The sequence below is a fragment of the Mauremys reevesii genome, linkage group 26 (assembly GCF_016161935.1).
Source record: "Mauremys reevesii isolate NIE-2019 linkage group 26, ASM1616193v1, whole genome shotgun sequence".
Taxonomy (NCBI): Eukaryota; Metazoa; Chordata; order Testudines; family Geoemydidae; genus Mauremys; species Mauremys reevesii.
In genome coordinates, this window is record NC_052648.1 from 2,478,183 (window position 1) to 2,494,603 (window position 16,421).

Genomic DNA, 16,421 nt, shown 5'->3' on the forward strand with positions numbered 1-16,421 from the left:
CGAGAGACAAGCTCCAGTGTGCGATTAGCACCGCCGGGCTCCTCTGGCGGGTGAGACCCAGCTCCGCTCCGCTCCGCTCCTCCCGGGACGGCTCCGGGCTCGGCAGCCGGCGCTCCCCGGTGCCCGCGGCTCGGCTCAGGGAGAGGCAGGGGGCGCGCGGGGGGCAGAAAGTTTAGCACAACTTTTTGGGAGCTTCTTTTATCTCTCCCCCCCCCCACCGAGCCCCAAGCCCTGCTCCCCGCGATGCCCTCCGCCTACACCCAGCGCTCCCTGGCCGTGCTGCTGCTCTTCGGCACGCTGGCGGCCCTCATGGCGGTGCTCGCCTCCATCCTCATCTTCCAGCTCCAGGCGGGCCGGGCCCGGGCCGGCCCCCCCAGCGCCGTCTCGGAGCGGGTGGCCGGGGTGCTGCTGCCGGTCTCGGCCGTGCTGGCCGCCCTGTGCCTGGTGCTCAACGTCAGCTGCCTCCTGCTCTGCCTCCTGCACAGCTACTTCAGCGCCGAGGCGTGCCGGGGAGCCGCGGAGCCGGACAGGTGAGCAGGGGAGGATGCTCCGGCTGGGGCGCAGCGCAGTTCCCCTGCTGCTGGAAGGGAAAGGGGCCAGGGGGGCGGGGAGCATCTTGGGGCCAGGCCCCAAGGCTCTGTCCCCTACCGGGGGAACTCTGTGCACAGAGCCTGTGGCTTCCGGGGGAATTGAACCCCTGGCGCTCGAGGGCCGGGGTCTGCATGCTCACCCTCCCCGTGCCATCCCCCTGCCCCCGGGGAACTCTGCATGTGGAACCCCTGGAGGAGCTGACCTGCTGGGGGCTGTTTAAAGGCTCCCAGATTGCCCGGGATAAGTGTGCAGAGAGGAGGGGCAGGAGGACTCAGATAAGTTCAAGACCTCCCTTGGCAAGGGGGAAATGGGAGCTCTCCCTGCTCCACCCATTGCACCAGCCTCCTCTGCAGCTTCATGCAACTCCTGCCTGGTGCAAAGTCCCACCTTTCAGCTGAGCCAGTCCTGGCACTCTGCTGTCTCCCACTTGCCCAGAATCCACCCATGCGGTTCCCATTCCCTGTCCGATTCCCTGGCCCGGGACTCAGGAGCCCTGGGTTCCAACTCCCTGCTCTGACACTGACACCCTGGGCAAGTCACTGGAGCTTTGCCTCAGTTTCCCCACTTGATAACGGGGAGCCCAGCTCTGCTCTGCCACATAGGAGAGCATACAGATGGGGGCCAGATAAGCCCCTGGATGAGCTATGTTGCTTAGCATCATTATTAGCTACCTGACTATGCCAACATTCATCTTCTGAGTGTCTGGCTGTGGACTGTAACCCATTTAATACCATGTGTGTGTACTTGTGCTTAGCCACTTTTATTGACTACCAGAGCAAATGTACAGCTGCCTTTACATCTGGTTACATTAACACAGTATTTAACTCCCCCAACACTTGCATAAATACCCAGGGCCAGATGCTCAGCTGGTGCCCATTAGTGTCACTCCGTTGACTTCAGTGGAGGGATGCCAACTGAAACCAGCTGAGGATCTTGCTTGAAATACGTAATCCAGTCTTTAGCCAGCAATGCTTGCCTGAGAGATACAGCACTGGAGCATCAGCAGGCGGCTAGAGGAGACATTAGCACACACAATCCATCCCTTGTAGACTACGGGAGGGGGCAATACATTAGCTGAGCACTGGCTATTTTAACCTTCTGTAGTGCTGTCCACCTGAGGAGCTCAAAGCACTTTTAGCACATCAATGAACCAAGGCATCCAAGAGCCTAAATGCTATTAGAGCTGTTCTGTAGAGAAAGGGAGGCACTGAGATTAAATGGCATGCCCTAAGGTCACAGAGTGAGTCAGTGGCAGAGAACCCCGGAGTCCTGATTGCCAGGGTCGGCTGGTAGTCCCAGGCCCACTGACTGCTAGCAGTGGCTCACTTTAGCTCCTCTTCTGTGTTTCTAGCTGCTGTGGCTGGCTCACTCGCAGTGAAGAGCCTGGGCACCTGTAGAAGCAGCTGGACAATAGGGGAGCTCAACCAGCTCTCCAGGCACCACACCGACACAGAAGATCTTTTAGGGTTAATATCCCTCCTCCTCCCCCCACCTCACACCCACAACTAACGCTGCAATTCATTAGCATCCCAGATACTTAGCAGATTCTATAATAGGACGTGCAAAGTCAGAAAAGAAGGTCAGCTGGCCAGATCCTGCATCTCTTTACCCCAGCTGGAGATCTGGCCCAAAATTCTGTCCTTATTTGCAGTGCTTACAAGTCGTCCCCCCGCCCCTCCTTCTTTTAGGACTTGGCAAGCTGGATTCTCTTGATTGGTGTCTGGGTGGTTTTAAAGGTGACCTGCACAGGAATACGACTCAAGACCCCAAATCATTAACCCAGAGACACATGTTGACTTAATAACTGCCAGCACATTTACATCTGCAAAAACATTTCTGAACACTGCCTCTTTCCTTCGCCTGCCAGGAACCCTGCCTGGGTTCACTGCGTCCCCTGCACGGTTGATGCAGGGCTGGTTTTGGCCAAACACACGCACCTCACCTTGGGTGGGAAGTAAAAAGGGAAAGCGATTTGCAAATATTTGGTCTGAAAATTTATCAACGTCAGATGACATCCGCACGTACAGGCCCCTCGGTGTAACTAATGCCACAGACTTCAGTGGATTCACACTAGGGATCAATTGGACTAGAGATGAGTGAAATTCAGAATTTCCATCCTGCGGGAAATTCCAATATTTCAACAATTTTGTTTTCATCCTACAGCGAGACAAAATGTTAAACATCTACATTTTTCGTGGAATGAAGAATTTCAAAAAAGGTCAATTTGAAAATGACAAAATATTTTGTTTTGGCCTTTCCAATCAAAATGAAACACTGACATTTCTCGAATCAAAATGTTTTGTTGTGGATTGTTACACCTGGAGTCTGATGAACGTTAAACTTCATTTCTGTGTGGGGGCACATTGCCTCATGGGAGTTGTAGTTCAGAAGCCACATGGCTCCACTCTGCCCTGTGGGCCAGGCTCCCTTGCTAGATTACATCTCCCAGCCTGCGCCTGCAGCCACATGACTTGTGCTGGACCATACTGCTGCGTTGGAGGGAAACCTGCATTGCATTGTGGAATATGTAGTTGGACCAGGGAGTCCAGCCCATAGCAAACAATGGGACCCAAATTACAACTTGCATAAGGCAACATGCACAATAGGGAAATACAGTTTAATGTTGAACTGATGAAAAACTAAACGTTTTGGGTCAGTTCAACAATCCAAAAATATTTCAGTTTGGGTCCAACCCAAACCAAAACTTAATTTGACTTTCCCAACAGAAAACTGAATCACTTCTGCAAAACCAAAAATTTCCTGTTGAAAAGTCTGATTTTGCAGCAATCACATTTTTCCATTGGAAAAATCATTGATGGCAAAATTCCCGACCAACTGTAAATTTGACCCAGCACCTAATACTGAGTTCAGCTCTTAAAAGTTTTATTTATTCTCAAAGCTCTGCAATTCACCTTTGAAATCCCCCATTAAAACTGGAACAGGTCAATCAGCTAATTAGATAGCTAAATGCAAGGGCATACATCTCGGTGTGGAGAATGCCGGTCCCACTTCCAGGATTGGGGGCTGTATTTTGAAAAGCAGTGATTCATTAATGGATTTAGAGGTCAGGGCAAATAACCAACTGAACATGAGCTTGCAATGCAACGTGGTGGCTAGGAGAGCAAGTACAGTCCTAGAATGTAAACGCATGATAATGTTGAGTGGATGTAGGCAGATGTTCTGACCCTTGGGTATGGCATTGACGAGAGTGGTTCTGGTGTCCACTCTTTAGGGAGTAAGTTGGAAAGGGTTCAGAAAAGAGCTACAAGAACAATACAAGGTCTGAAAAACCTGCCTCCCAGAGAGAGACAAAAGAAGTCCAGTTTACCAAAGAGGAGGTTGAGGTGAATTGATCAGAATCTATAATGGGAAGATTTCTGATAGCAGAAGGGTCTTGACTCTAGCAAAAGCAGAACAAGATCCAGTGGCTGGAAGCTGAAGCTGGATAACTTCAGATTAGGAATAGGGTGCCCAATTTGTACAGAGTGGGTAATCTTAGAAACATACAAATGTCAGGCTGGAAGGGGCTTCGAGAGATCATCAAATCCAGCCCCCTGCACTGAGGCAGAACCAAGTAACCCGAGACCATCCGTGGTCTAACCTGTTCTAAAAAATCTCCAATGACGGGGATTCCACAATCTCCCTTGGAAGCCTGTTCCAGAGCTTAACTACCCTCATAGCTAGACAGTTTGTCCCTATTATCTAACCCAAACCTCCCTTGCTGCAGATGAAGCCCATTATTTCTTATCCTACCTTCACTGAACCATTGAAACAGCTTCCCTACACCTCCAGATGTGGTGGAGTCTCCATGACTTGGGGACTGGCTGCCTTTCTAAAACAGATGCTCTAGCTCAACCAGAAGTTATGGGCCTGATGCAAAAAAAAAGTCTGATGAGTGAAATTCTCTGGCCTGTGCTGTCAGGAGGCCAGACTCAATGATCCTAGCAGTCCCTTCTGGCTTTAAAATCTATTAATCACACCAAAATGTTCCTGAAGCAATTTGATCCTTGCTTACAGGGATGGAATGTCACTAGTGGCTAGAGGAGATGGAGACTCAGGACTCCTGGATTCTACTCCCAGCTCTGCCACTGACTGACCGCGTGACCCTGGGCAAGTCACGTCCCCTTTCTGGGCCTCATCTCAGAGAGCTAAAGAACCCTATCAGCTTCCTCCCACGCACGTGGCAAGGTTCAGTTAATCCATGTTTGTGAAGACCCTTGGATGCTCCAGAAGAAGCACGTCTTTATTCTAGGGCTACCGGTGAAGTATACAGCCTAGTGCAAAGAGCTCCCATTAAAGTGAGAGAGATGGTTGCAGGGTAATCGGAACCCAGCGCTGGCTGACAGGATGAGTTTCTATCTAGTGTGCTGGTGGGAGAAGGAAGCAGGGCTGAACACGGCTGCTCATGTCTTGGGCACAGTAGGCAAGAGCCTTTGGGTCTGAGCAGAGCTGGTACCTCACCACATTTGGCTGGTTTGCTGCAGTCACAGGCTGTTCTGGTGACACAGGCTGCCTGCTGCCCCACTCTGCCAGCAAGAGTTGCTGTTTGAACCCTGCTAGGGCGTCGGGGAAGGGGGGGTTCTCCTACCCCTCACCAGCTCCAGTCCCAATTGCTCCAGTTTCTGTTCCTTGTTAAGCCTGAGCTTGCCAGCCATAGCTCTCTGCCTTGTTCCTGCGTAGGGGAGACCGAGTGCAACCGCTCAGGAAGGGCTGGGAGGAGAGGGGAGCCCTAGCTAACTGCAGGTGCATCTTGCACAGGGTTAAGCATCTGAAGGCAAGGCCTCAGATAATGGAATCTGGGCACTCACCTGATCCCACGTCCCCACAGGGCAGAATCATTCTCTTCAGCTGCAGACAGTGGTCTTGCTGTGAGGGGAAATGAAACAGACCCAAGCTGCAGAGACCCATCCCAGCTCAGCAAACTGGGAATCAGGACTCCTGGGTTCTATTTTTAGCCCTGCCACTGAATCACCCTGTGGCTCTGGAGCAAGCTACTTCACCTCTCTGTGCCTCAGTTTCCCCTGTTTGTGGAACTGGGACAGTAATTGTCTCACAGGTGGGGTGAGAAACTTAATTAACTGATGTGATTAAAGAGCTCGGAAATTCAGAGGATGTTTCTGTGACCCGTCTAGCCGGACCCAGCCTGCTTCTAACACCAGATTACAGAAAGGTTCTGGATTTCCCTCTATAAAAGCTGAGAATGTCCCAGGTTCTCTTCATTGTCAGTAATTTATTCTGAGCCCATGAGGGCAAAAGAACGGGCGGGGGAGGAAAGTATGATGATGCCATTCAGCAAAGGGCTTCCCACCTATGAGACAGCTGGAGCCAATGCACCAGAGGTGGTGACCTGGGATTTAGATCCATCTTCCAATCCAATCGCAGTGCTTGGGCCATGCACCTTGCTGACGCTGGGCCAGGCTCCAGGAAAGCCCCCCACAACCAATTTGATTTAAATAGTTTCTCTTAAATTAGCTTCCCCCCCTGCCAACCCCGCACTTCTTAAGCAAGGTGAGAGGCTGTTATTGCTTCACCCTTCTGCTGCTGAGGGCATGGGCGTCCCTTGAGAGCTGAGTGGACTGGAGGACTGATGGGAGGCAGCGTGGTTAGAGCAGGGGCCTTGGAATCAGGACTCCTGGGTCCTGTTCTCTCTGCCCCTCTTGCTGGGTGATCCTGAGCAAGTCATGTCACTTCTCTGTGCTTCAGTCTCCCCATCTGTAATGTGGGGGTTATACCCCTGGGGGGGGCCAGGGTTGTGATACTCAAATAATGTATGTTTGCAAATTGCTTTGAGATCCTAAAGTGGAAAGTGCTGTTATGGTCTAAAAATGCCAGCCCATGAAGGGTTAATTCTCACAGCCCCTCTGCCCCCATTGACATGCAATTTGCTATTGTCTCCCCATGTTGGAGCTTGTGTTTTCATCCTGCCCATCCCCACCTCTGGGGGACAGCCCTATCCCCCAAGAGGAGCCGGGGCTCTGGCTTCATTAGGGGATCTGCTCACGTAGCAGCAGGCTTTCCCACGTTGGGCCTGTCACGCTGCATTACTGCTCCGCACTCAATAGCCTTAGCCTGCTCGAAACAAAGGCTGTTCTCCCCCCACTAATCCCCCAAATCATGTAATTAATAAAACAAAGTGGCTTCTCTTCCCCGACAATGAACGAGGAGCAGGAGCCCTTCCAAGTTCTATTAACAGCTCCTGACTGCAAACTCCCAGCACTATGCAGGCCCAGACATCCCAGGAATTCGGCATAGAAAAGATCCTGTGGCCTCCATCTCATCTACCTTGTAACCTCCCAGCTAGGGAAAGGGCCATTCCCTACAGGGGCCGTTCTAGGGACAGCGTTTGGAGGCTTTCCCCCATTGCCTTTTTCATGCCCGCAAACCCTAGGTAGCCAGATTCCACAGAAAAGTATAGTGCCATTTTGGTCACGCTGGCCAGAGCATCGGTGGTGTTGCCTATCAGGTGGCTGGTCCTCAGGTGGACTTATCACTGCTTTCATCAGCTGGTGGCTAGAGAGCGCAGTTAAAGTCCCTTCCCTCTCGCTTGTTCCTTATGCAGTTACTCCAGATGCAAGCAAAGCTGTTATTCTTCTGCTTTCTCAGACTGGGGTGTGTGTGTGTCAGTACAGAGGATTCCCACACACACCCCATAGGCTGACCAGCCCTTCTGAACCAGCAGGGCTGAGTACCAGAGATCAAACTCTCCTGGGTAGCGTTTTCCCAGCACCTGATCTCACTGACCCTCCCAAGTCCTTGCTAAAGCTCTCCCTAGGGAGACGTGATGGAGGAGAAGGTTAGGAAAGACACTCGCTCACTTCAAAACAAAAAGACCCAAACTCGTTCCTGGCTGAAGGCAATTCAGTGGCTCTTCCATGTCATGAGTTGTTAGGTCTCAAGTCAATTCCCAATGGACAGAGGTCCACATTACAAAAAGAACTGCCACCATCAGCACTAACTGGCCCCTTTGCCACCAGTTTTTGAGGCAGGAGACTGAACTGCCCTTCAACTCCTGGGGCAATTCCTCAGTGTCCAGGCCACTGCATGCATTGCGGGGTATGTGTGCGTGTACTGCTCAGAACAGAGTGCCGCTCCCCAGGGGTTGCCAACCCATCCCGCTCAGCAATGTGAAACACCCCCCCCCGTGTCAATCATTCCAACATCACAATCCGCCGCCTCTCTCTCCTGGATGAGCTACACAATCCTTTCCTTGTCTCCTACAGAGACAGTTGTGCTGCAGCATCTTTCAATCACAACCTTTAACCACACTTAATCCTACAGCACTTTGTGTCCTTTTCCCATTGTGTCACCTCCTTTCATGACTATGTTCCACTCTCACAATTAACAAGAGGCTGGCGTGCCGGCTTCCTTCGGTGATAATGGCCCATGAAGTCCCATAAGTGGAGCGCTGAGGTTCTGTAGGTCACCTCAGCTGTAATGAAGAGAACAGAAAATCTCAAGCAGCTTTCACAGGGTGGACAAGAACAGCTATTGAATGCCTGCTTGCTCGCATCTAGTGGCAGGGCTGCTGGCAAGTCTCAAGGGAGTCTGTGCACTCGCAGAAACCATCCAGTGTCACAACTGGAACAAGCTGAATCTATCAAGCAGAAGGGCTCAGACACTACTGGCAGGGGCATAGAATACATGCCTAGAGAGGAGCTGATCTTTGAAGTTTTATGCACTGTTCAAAAAGGTGGCCAACCCCTTCCAAAATGTGCATCTAAATGAACACGGCTAGGATCTGAGCTGAGCTAAGCAATTCAGCACCGAGGATGAAACTGCAACCTGGCTTTGCTTAGTTCACTGCAGCAGCACTTCACCCTTTCATGCTTTTAAAGGGCGACAGACTTATGGACTAACACGCATCATCTTTTCTCTTGGCTTTGTTTCTTCAACAGTCTTTAAGAAGCGTTGAAATATTTCTCTCTCCCACCAGCCTTTGCCCTCTTTTCCAGCTTGCAGCCTCCTTGCCGAACTAAAGAGCTGAGCAAACACAGCTCTTGCTTTGTTCGCTCCTTTTCTGTAGCTGCATCATCAGTGTTTGGAAAGGTGGTGGTGAATTTGGGCTCCCCCTGCTGGCTGGCTGAACCTCAAGCAGAGCTAAAGGAGCATGGGCTCGTTTGTCAACTGGGGATTGTCTCGCTTTGGTTTTCATTTCTCAGCCAACAAAACAGTGAGTGGGGGAACAGGAAGGAAAGATATTGAAATGGAGACAACCTTGCCCCACCGCAGTAGAACGGCCCAGGCAATCCTCTCCTCTTAGAGCTGCACAGCAGATCTGGGATTAGGGACTTGGCTCCCACTGCACGCGTGACGCTTCCAGCGACATCAGCATTCTGTGCCTGCAGAGACCGGCGTAGACAGCCCCATGCACATTGCTGAGGGGAGAATTCGGCTCCCTAGGAGGCAAGGTTAGGGCTTAAAACGCACCTCGGCATCTCTGAGACGCTCTAGAACTTGCAGCGAATGCACTTTTCACCCCAAGTCCCGATTTTGAACTGAGGAGCTTTACTGTGTGTAGAAACCCCGAGCCTGGGCCATCAGACTAGATCCAAACCCCAGTCTCTTAGATCGATTTGAATACTGGGGCCTTGGCATAGCAGTTCTGTGCTGCTTTATGGAGACTCAGAGAATATAAGATCTTAGGGTCACTAGGTGACAGTCAATCCCCTTGCAGGTCCAGGAAAGGCCTCTGCTAGGGATCTCTCTGATCAGATTAAAATGATACTGCACTGGGATCAAGGCAGTGGGCATCACTAGACATTGCTCTATTTTACCACTGAAAACCTCCCACTGAAGTGTTTCTCTCTCTTGTTTTGCAGAGCTGACTGGTTCCTGTTGGACAGCCGCATGATTCGGCATGTTGCCATTGGCTTGTTCTGCTGCGGTGTTTCCGTCTATTTAGCAGGCAAGGGGGGATTTTCATTTCTCTGCAAGCGCCAGGATCTCATTCCGCCGGGAGGGAGGGCTAGACCCCACGCATTTCATCTAGGATGCTCAGGCCCCTGCCTCCCCCTGGTGCTTTGTAGGTTGCTGAACATCTATTTATAGGTCAGGCTGCAATGATCGCTTCTTTCCCAGCCGGTGTCACCAGGTTCCTGAGTCCAGGTTTATTCCTGCAGTGGTGGGACCGGAATCCTGTTTGCAGCCTGGCTGCAGCGTAACTTCTGGCGAGCCCTTCAGCCAAGCACCCCTGAGCATGACACCAACCAGGGCTGTGCCAGGACTAGGGCCAGCTGGCTTCAATTCCCTGCTGTGCCGGAGGCTCCCTGCGTGACCTTGGGCTAGTCACTTACGCCAGATCAGGGAACTCAAGGGGGATTAGGTGCCTAACTACCTGTGAGGAGCTGGGTTTTCATCTCTCTGGGCCCCAGTTCCTATCTGTAGAGCAGGGATAAGAGTCCTGTTCTGGCTCATGGGAGGTTGAGGCGCTCAGATCCTGCACTAACAGGGGCCACAGCCGGACCTGCTGTGCAATCTTGGCCAAGACACTTAGCTTCTCTCTGCCTCAGTTTCTCCCTTTGACGAGGCCATAACACTGAGAAAGGCGCAGAAGGCAGCTGTGGTGTTTTGGGATTCGGGGGTGTGGGGAGAGGGACAATAGCAAGTAGTTTTAAAAGACTTTCTTGTGACCTGGTTTTTGAGATACTTTAATGTTCTGCCACTTGTTTTATGCAGAAGCTGCAGCACAAGCCCTGTAGGGAGGGATTCAAAGGCACAAGAAACAGAGCCCTCACCCCATGATGCCTCTCCGCTGTGCTGGCTTTCTCCTGGAGATTGGTGGGGACAGCACACCTCCGTTCTCCCTGGAGTCTCTCATAGGGGTGGCAGGGAAGATCAGCTGTAACCGGCAAGTCCCAAAACCCAGCCCCTGGCTTGACACAAACAGGGCGACTAGTCAATGAGCTAGGGGGATCTAGGGCAGCAGCTAGGGCCATGACATCTGCCCACGGAGATCACAGCCCTTCACTGGGCATTTACACACCACGTGTGGCTAGTCACTTGTGGCTTTGGCTTCAGAAGCTGTTAAAAGGAGTCGGCGGCTCTCACCCCTGCACGTCCCCAGAGACAAGGCGTGTGGGCAGCGTCCTCTCTTGACACCCAGGCCATCCAATGCTGCAAGAAAATAGCAAGGAGCTCACTAGCAAATGTCATCACTGATGAGCACCTTGTTGGCTCAAGGTGGCACAGCCAGAACTCCCCCCAGGCGCCAGCACTGCGGAGAACCCCCCTCGCGCTGCCTCTAGGGGCAAAAGAATTGCCAGGCTGGATCAGGCAAGGTCCAGCTAACCTAGGTTCCCGTCTCCAACTGTGGCCGCTGCCAGCTGCTTCAAGGGAAGGTGTAAGAGTGCTGTGGGGGTGGGATAACCCAGACCCAGGGAAAGTCCCCTCCTGGATCTCTGATGAACTGGAGGCCAGGTTCCAGGGGCCGGGCTGTGGCTCTGTTAATGGAGCCCTTTCAGGAGTGGGGCATTCAGACACCTTTAAGATTTCAAAATAAAAAATTAAACCCAACTATTTAACAGGCAGCGTGGGCACAGCCAGGCACCAGCTGCTGGTAAAGAATGAGCAGAGCAGCACAAGGGAAAGCAAACACCGAGACCAGGAGAGCGGAGCACACAGGGATTAGTCAGCGGCTAAGCCTCAGGAACGGGTACTGTGCATGCCTCAATGAGTGGGGTTTTCCAAAGCACCCAGGTAAACAGGACTCATGTTCCTAACTCACTTAAGCCCAGATCCAAAAGGGAGATAGGCACCTAAATACCTTTGAGGACTGGAAACTTGGGCGCCTTTGAAAACACCCCCTCCCCACCCAGAAATGGGCCCTGTGGGTAAGTGAAGTCTGGAATCAGGCTCGTGAGACAGTTGCAGTGTTGCAGAGCCAAGGAAACTGCTTTTGCTCAAATTGAGATGGGACATCCCTCCCTACCAGCTCGGCCCTTGCTCAGCCGCAAGAGGTGGGCTGGGCCCAGGACCCATTTCCCTCGTGTGTCAGGCGACTGGCCTTATCTCTGCCTTGCTCTCCTTCCCCTCCAGCTCTCTCCATCTACATGCTGCTGCTCTTTGAAATCGAGACCGGCATAACCAGCGCCTGCATCCTGTCCTCCGGGATCATCGTCCTGCTGATCACGGTGATGCACGCCTTCGTCAGGGCCTCCCAAGCCTCCCGGCGCAGCCAGTCCGAGCTCTGCCGTACCCTCTACGAGAACGACTCCGCCCGGCGCAGCGACACCCCGGCTAGCGACCTCAACAACAGCAAGAACGTGGCTGCAGCCCGTCCGCGGCCAGAGATCCACCGAGAGTTCTCCTACCCACCGTACATAGAGCAGAAGCCCCACCTTGCCTCACCAGCCAGAGGCAGCTTCACCTTGCCAGGAAGCCACAGGCCACTGGCTGAGAAGGACTGCTGCAACCTGCCCCGGACACACAGGACGCTGTCGGCAGAGCCAGGCCTGCTGCAGGTACAGGGCAAGCCCTGGAACAGCGTCACCCAGGAGATGAGGAATATTTTGTCACGGAAGCCAGCAGCCTCTGGGAAGGATTCAACTTTGGTGTGAAGGCTGGAGTAGGGAAGTCTCATCCCAACACTGCCAAGATCTGCATCTCCCTTTAGCCCTTAACATGGGCCACTCTCCGCTCCGTCCCCACCTGAACAGCTGAGATACCTGCCCAGGAGCTCGACCAGATATTGGGCGAGGGGAACTCTACTGTCCCACCCAAATAAAAGGGACTTGGTGTCCCTCCTGCCTGGACTGCACTGAGATGGAGGGGCTTGAGAAGGGTGCAGAGTTTTAAAATTGTATCTTACTCCTCCTGAAGGATTATATCAGAGCTCCTTCCTAGCTGGGCTGGGGCTGCCGTTAACCAGCCTAATGATTGTAGCGGGCAATTAGAGCTGGAAAGGTGGCTCTGGAAAAACTACAGCCTGCTGCATTCTGCCTCTTGCATCACCCTCCTGTGAGTAAAGATCCTACCCTGGAAACTCAGGTGATGCAGGAGACAGAACTGGGCCCATGACAGCTCTGCAGGAGGGAGAGTCATCAAACTGCAGGAAAGGGAGTGGGGGTGAGTGGTAGAGTCACTTGTCTGATTAGAGCTGCACTTCAAAGTCCCCATCACCCCTTCCCTTCCCTGCCAGGTCGGGTCGGGTCAGCCTGAGCTGGGAGAGGCAGACGGGAACTGGCTCCCCACGGCAAAATGCCATTAGCTGCGTGTCAGAAGAGGGCAAAAAAACAACAGCCAGTATCAGCCATAGGAGAGCGGCCGTCCTGTGTGCTGCCTTCTCCCGCAGCCCCGTTCCCCTCTGCACTCCAAGTGTTTGTCCTCACTGGTCCCTCTCCAGCCTGCTCCCGTTATTCCTTAGCTAGCGCTATGGTGGTTTAGACAGTTCACATGGAAGACTCGCTCCTCAACACAGCTGCTGTATGTTACGGTGAAGCAGAGATTGCTTCCACTCGGAGAGGAAAAACTAGCCACTGCTGGGAGGGGTAAAAGAAGATGCAGCTGGAGAGTTAGATTGAGAGAGAGGAGGTTGGAAGGTGGGAGAGAGCGAGAGAGAGGGGGGCCTGCTGCTCACTGACCTGGCCTTGCCTCCAGGACTGGGCACAGACACAACTCAGTCAACAAGATCACTTCCTGTGGCAAAACCTTTGCTCCAGCATGAACCGCTGTGCCTGAACACAGGCAGCTGCTGCCTGCCAGAAACACGGCCCTGCATGTAAACACCAGCCTTTGTATTCACTTTTCCTTGGTCTTTAATTGCCTACAAAGGGCATTTGCAAGGAAACAAGATCTTTGTTCATCTGGCCCTACTGCTGGTTTCCCCACTGAAAAGGATAATCCTGGTGACAGTGCAGTGGGGGATGCCAGGAGATTGGTGGTTATACAGCCAGGGCTAGGATTGACGGGGCCGGAGCAGGTGAAACAAGAGCCCTGTTTGGTGCAACTGCACGGTTAGTACAAGAGAGAGAAATGCACAATAGGAAATAAAAATACAACAGATGGTGCTGGTTACCGTGAGACACACCCAGTTCTTTAAACGGAGTCTGATTCATCATTGTGTGACTTTCCCTGTTAGAACTCTATTGATTTCCAAAACCAACGAGGACTCCTTGTGGCACCTTCGAGACTAACAAATTTATTTGGGCATAAGCTTTCGTGGGCTAAAACCCACTTCATCAGATGCCTGGAGTGGGACATACAGGAGCAGGTATAAATACATGAAAAGATGTGAGTTGCCTTCCCAAGTGTGAGGTCAGTCTAACGAGACAATTCAATTGACAGCAGGATACCAAGGGAGGAAAAATACCTTTTGAAGTGGTAATGAGAGTGGCCCATTTCAGACAGTTGACAAGAACGTGTGAGTAATAGTAGGGGGAAATTAGTATTGGAGAAATTAGGTTTAGGTTTTGTAATGACCCAACTACTCCCAGTCTTTATTCAGGACTCCTCGTTGTTTTTGCTGCTACAGACTAACACGGCAGTGGCTCTGAAACCTGTCTCCAAGCAATGCATTGATTTCCATGTGTTTTATACCAGGAGTCCAAGCACAATGAACTGGCAATAAGTAAAATCGGGGTTTTTTAAAACCATGTTTCCTGCCCTGCCATCTCCGAGGTTCCTTCCAGGCTCCCCAAAGCAGCAGTGTGATTGATTTATTCTGACTCTTGGCTGTGTTACTCGTGTGCTAGCTTTAGGACAGCGATGGGTGCGGCATTGCAGGGAGCGAGTGGAGATGGAGACCACATTGCTGGATTAACAAACCTTGAGCGTCACGCTATTAAAACACGCTGTGTTCCTGAGCACACAGCAATGGCTAAAATACAGAGTTTCTCTCTTTAAAGTGGGGTGTGATTGTGCGGGGTTATTCACCACTCTCGGAAAATGCCAGGCTAACAACCTGTTTTCTGATCTCAAACCCCCTTAAGCCCCTTTCTTCCCAACCCTGGGAAAACCACCTGCTTGTTAAATTCCTTTCCATTGGAAAGAAACATGAAGTTGTCGCTCCAATGAAAAAACAAAACGTAAGTGACACCCTTTCCAACTGCCAAGCTGCGTGCAGGCCTTTTCCCATCCCACTTCTTTATGGTTTCTAAAGAAGGTCTTTGGGGTCCCAACTACCTTTGAGGATCTGGGACATGTGCATTCCAAAATTATCCACCACTTCCCGACGACATAGTCAATATCACTGCCCTTTGCTGCAGTGTCTTTCCATTTAAAGAGGAACAGTCTTCTAAGCTACCTCACACAGACTGACCGGAAAGTTTAAGGGTGGCCAAAGTTCCATCTGGCCAAAGAGATCACTGACCTGGGCTGGATGAAAAAGGCAGAGGAAGGCCAGTCTGGTCTGAAATCAGGAACTGGCTGGCGGATTCGGGGCTTGCAGGGCAGCAGTGCTGTAAGAAAACAATCATATCCACCAGGAGATAAGGACAACGGTATCCAGGGAGCCTGAAGCACCAGGGCTTCCTCACCTACAGCCTCTAAGCCTGGAGCCCTCCATGTGCAGCGTAGGGGCAAGTGTGGCCATTGGACACGTCCATCTTTAATACAGGGAGGTAGCCGATGGAGGCTACATGGCCCCTATACCTGCCTCCTGGGATGTCAAGACCCACAGTCTCTGTGGCCTCACTTCCAAGAGCTGTTGGAATTTGTTCCACTGTGTGCAAATTAGGCATAGCCCCAGGCAAGTTAGCAACATGGCAAAATAGGAGAGCTCGTAGCCACAAACATCGAGTACAGAAAGTCACTTGGCACAGAACTGGGCATTCTGCCTGCTTTAGCCATGTGCTCACAACAGGAAATTCAAGGCTGTTAGGTTTATGGAGCAGCATTCGTGAGTTTCATTCCCACAACACCCCTGACACTCATGCCATTAAGGCTCTTGGGGCGATGGATTGAATATATTAGACTCAGCCCATCTATTGGCAGATGCTGGAGTTGCTTTCCTTGTGCTACACAGCAAAATGCATCCTCCAGCTACACTGACCAGTGTAAAATCCCATCCACAGACAGAGCCCCGCGAATGACCTAGTGAACAGTCTCCCATCCAGGCGGGGACCCTGCTTAGTCAGACACTCCTGTCCTCAGCACTAAAACATTATTTTATTATTATGGCCCTTGCCATGCTACAAATATATTTAACACTGCACAAAAATGCTACATATTAGCCAAAAAGTCCCCCCCCCTTCTTTAAACATAGGGAAATAAGTTATTTTGCAGGAAACATTGTAAACAAGAGGCTTTTCTTCCCAAAGTAAAGTGAACCAGAGTTACACCGCAAGGCAAGGAGCTTATTCTTTTAAATAATCGCCCAGAGTCACATTACGAGTGTAACTGCTTGGCTTGTCTGTAGTTTGCAGAATAACAGCCAGTGAAGCCTTCAGCAGTCACAGAACAATCCTTCCTATAAAGCGGTAGGGCAGTTATCAGAATTCAGGGGGTCAGACTCCCGAGCTACCTGCGGCCCTGAGCGGAATTCAGCTGATCCTTCACAGCGATGGCATGCTTGAGCAGCCTGTCGATGCTCTCAAAATACACACTGCTGTCCATCATGTTCTTTATGGCGCTGAAACAGACCAGGTGGAACAGGGGATGCAGTTAATACCTTTGAGGGCTTCACTGGTTTAGAATATACATGCACGCCGGCGAGGGGATGGCTAAGGAGGATTTACAGCTACATTTGGCATTTTGCATCTTCAAACACTAGCTAAAGGGTGGATTTCTTGGGAGAGACTGGCAGGTCTGTATTGCCCTCAACAGCCGAGGAAGAAAGGCTGCATCAGACTCAATGAAAAGAACTAGACCTGACAGTAACATTTCAGAGAGCCGTG

The 16,421-nt window shown here is 51.6% G+C and overlaps 2 protein-coding genes across 3 annotated transcripts in view; one reads left to right on the forward strand and one right to left on the reverse strand.

Moving 5' to 3' along the window:
- On the forward strand, positions 1 to 13,126 carry TMEM221 (transmembrane protein 221). Its single transcript, XM_039515608.1, has 3 exons — positions 1 to 530; positions 9,411 to 9,496; positions 11,626 to 13,126. Exons 1-3 carry the CDS (start codon positions 244 to 246, stop codon positions 12,144 to 12,146), a joined length of 894 nt encoding a protein of 297 aa, XP_039371542.1. The 5' UTR covers positions 1 to 243; the 3' UTR covers positions 12,147 to 13,126.
- Positions 8,362 to 16,421, reverse strand: part of BORCS8 (BLOC-1 related complex subunit 8) — a 19,877-nt gene continuing 11,817 nt past the window's right edge. The window contains exons 4-6 of one of the 2 annotated variants that reach the window (XM_039515609.1): positions 16,049 to 16,156; positions 14,897 to 14,984; positions 8,362 to 10,704 (exon numbers count right to left, since the gene is read on the reverse strand). In XM_039515609.1, coding sequence (XP_039371543.1) covers positions 14,942 to 14,984; positions 16,049 to 16,156 — 151 coding nt within the window. In that variant the 3' untranslated portion in view covers positions 8,362 to 10,704; positions 14,897 to 14,941. Of the gene's footprint in view, positions 10,705 to 10,765; positions 11,071 to 14,896; positions 14,985 to 16,048; positions 16,157 to 16,421 lie in introns of those variants that run through there. The other variant, XM_039515610.1, reaches the window with a different exon arrangement.

Excerpts from the sequence above, each read along its gene's own strand:
- TMEM221 (XM_039515608.1), top strand. The coding sequence starts at position 244 with ATGCCCTCCGCCTACACCCAGCGCTCCCTGGCCGTGCTGCTGCTCTTC. Across the intron at positions 531-9,410 it reads GGAGCCGCGGAGCCGGACAG|AGCTGACTGGTTCCTGTTGG; the intron begins GTGAGCAGGGGA and ends CTTGTTTTGCAG. Across the intron at positions 9,497-11,625 it reads TGTTTCCGTCTATTTAGCAG|CTCTCTCCATCTACATGCTG; the intron begins GCAAGGGGGGAT and ends CTTCCCCTCCAG.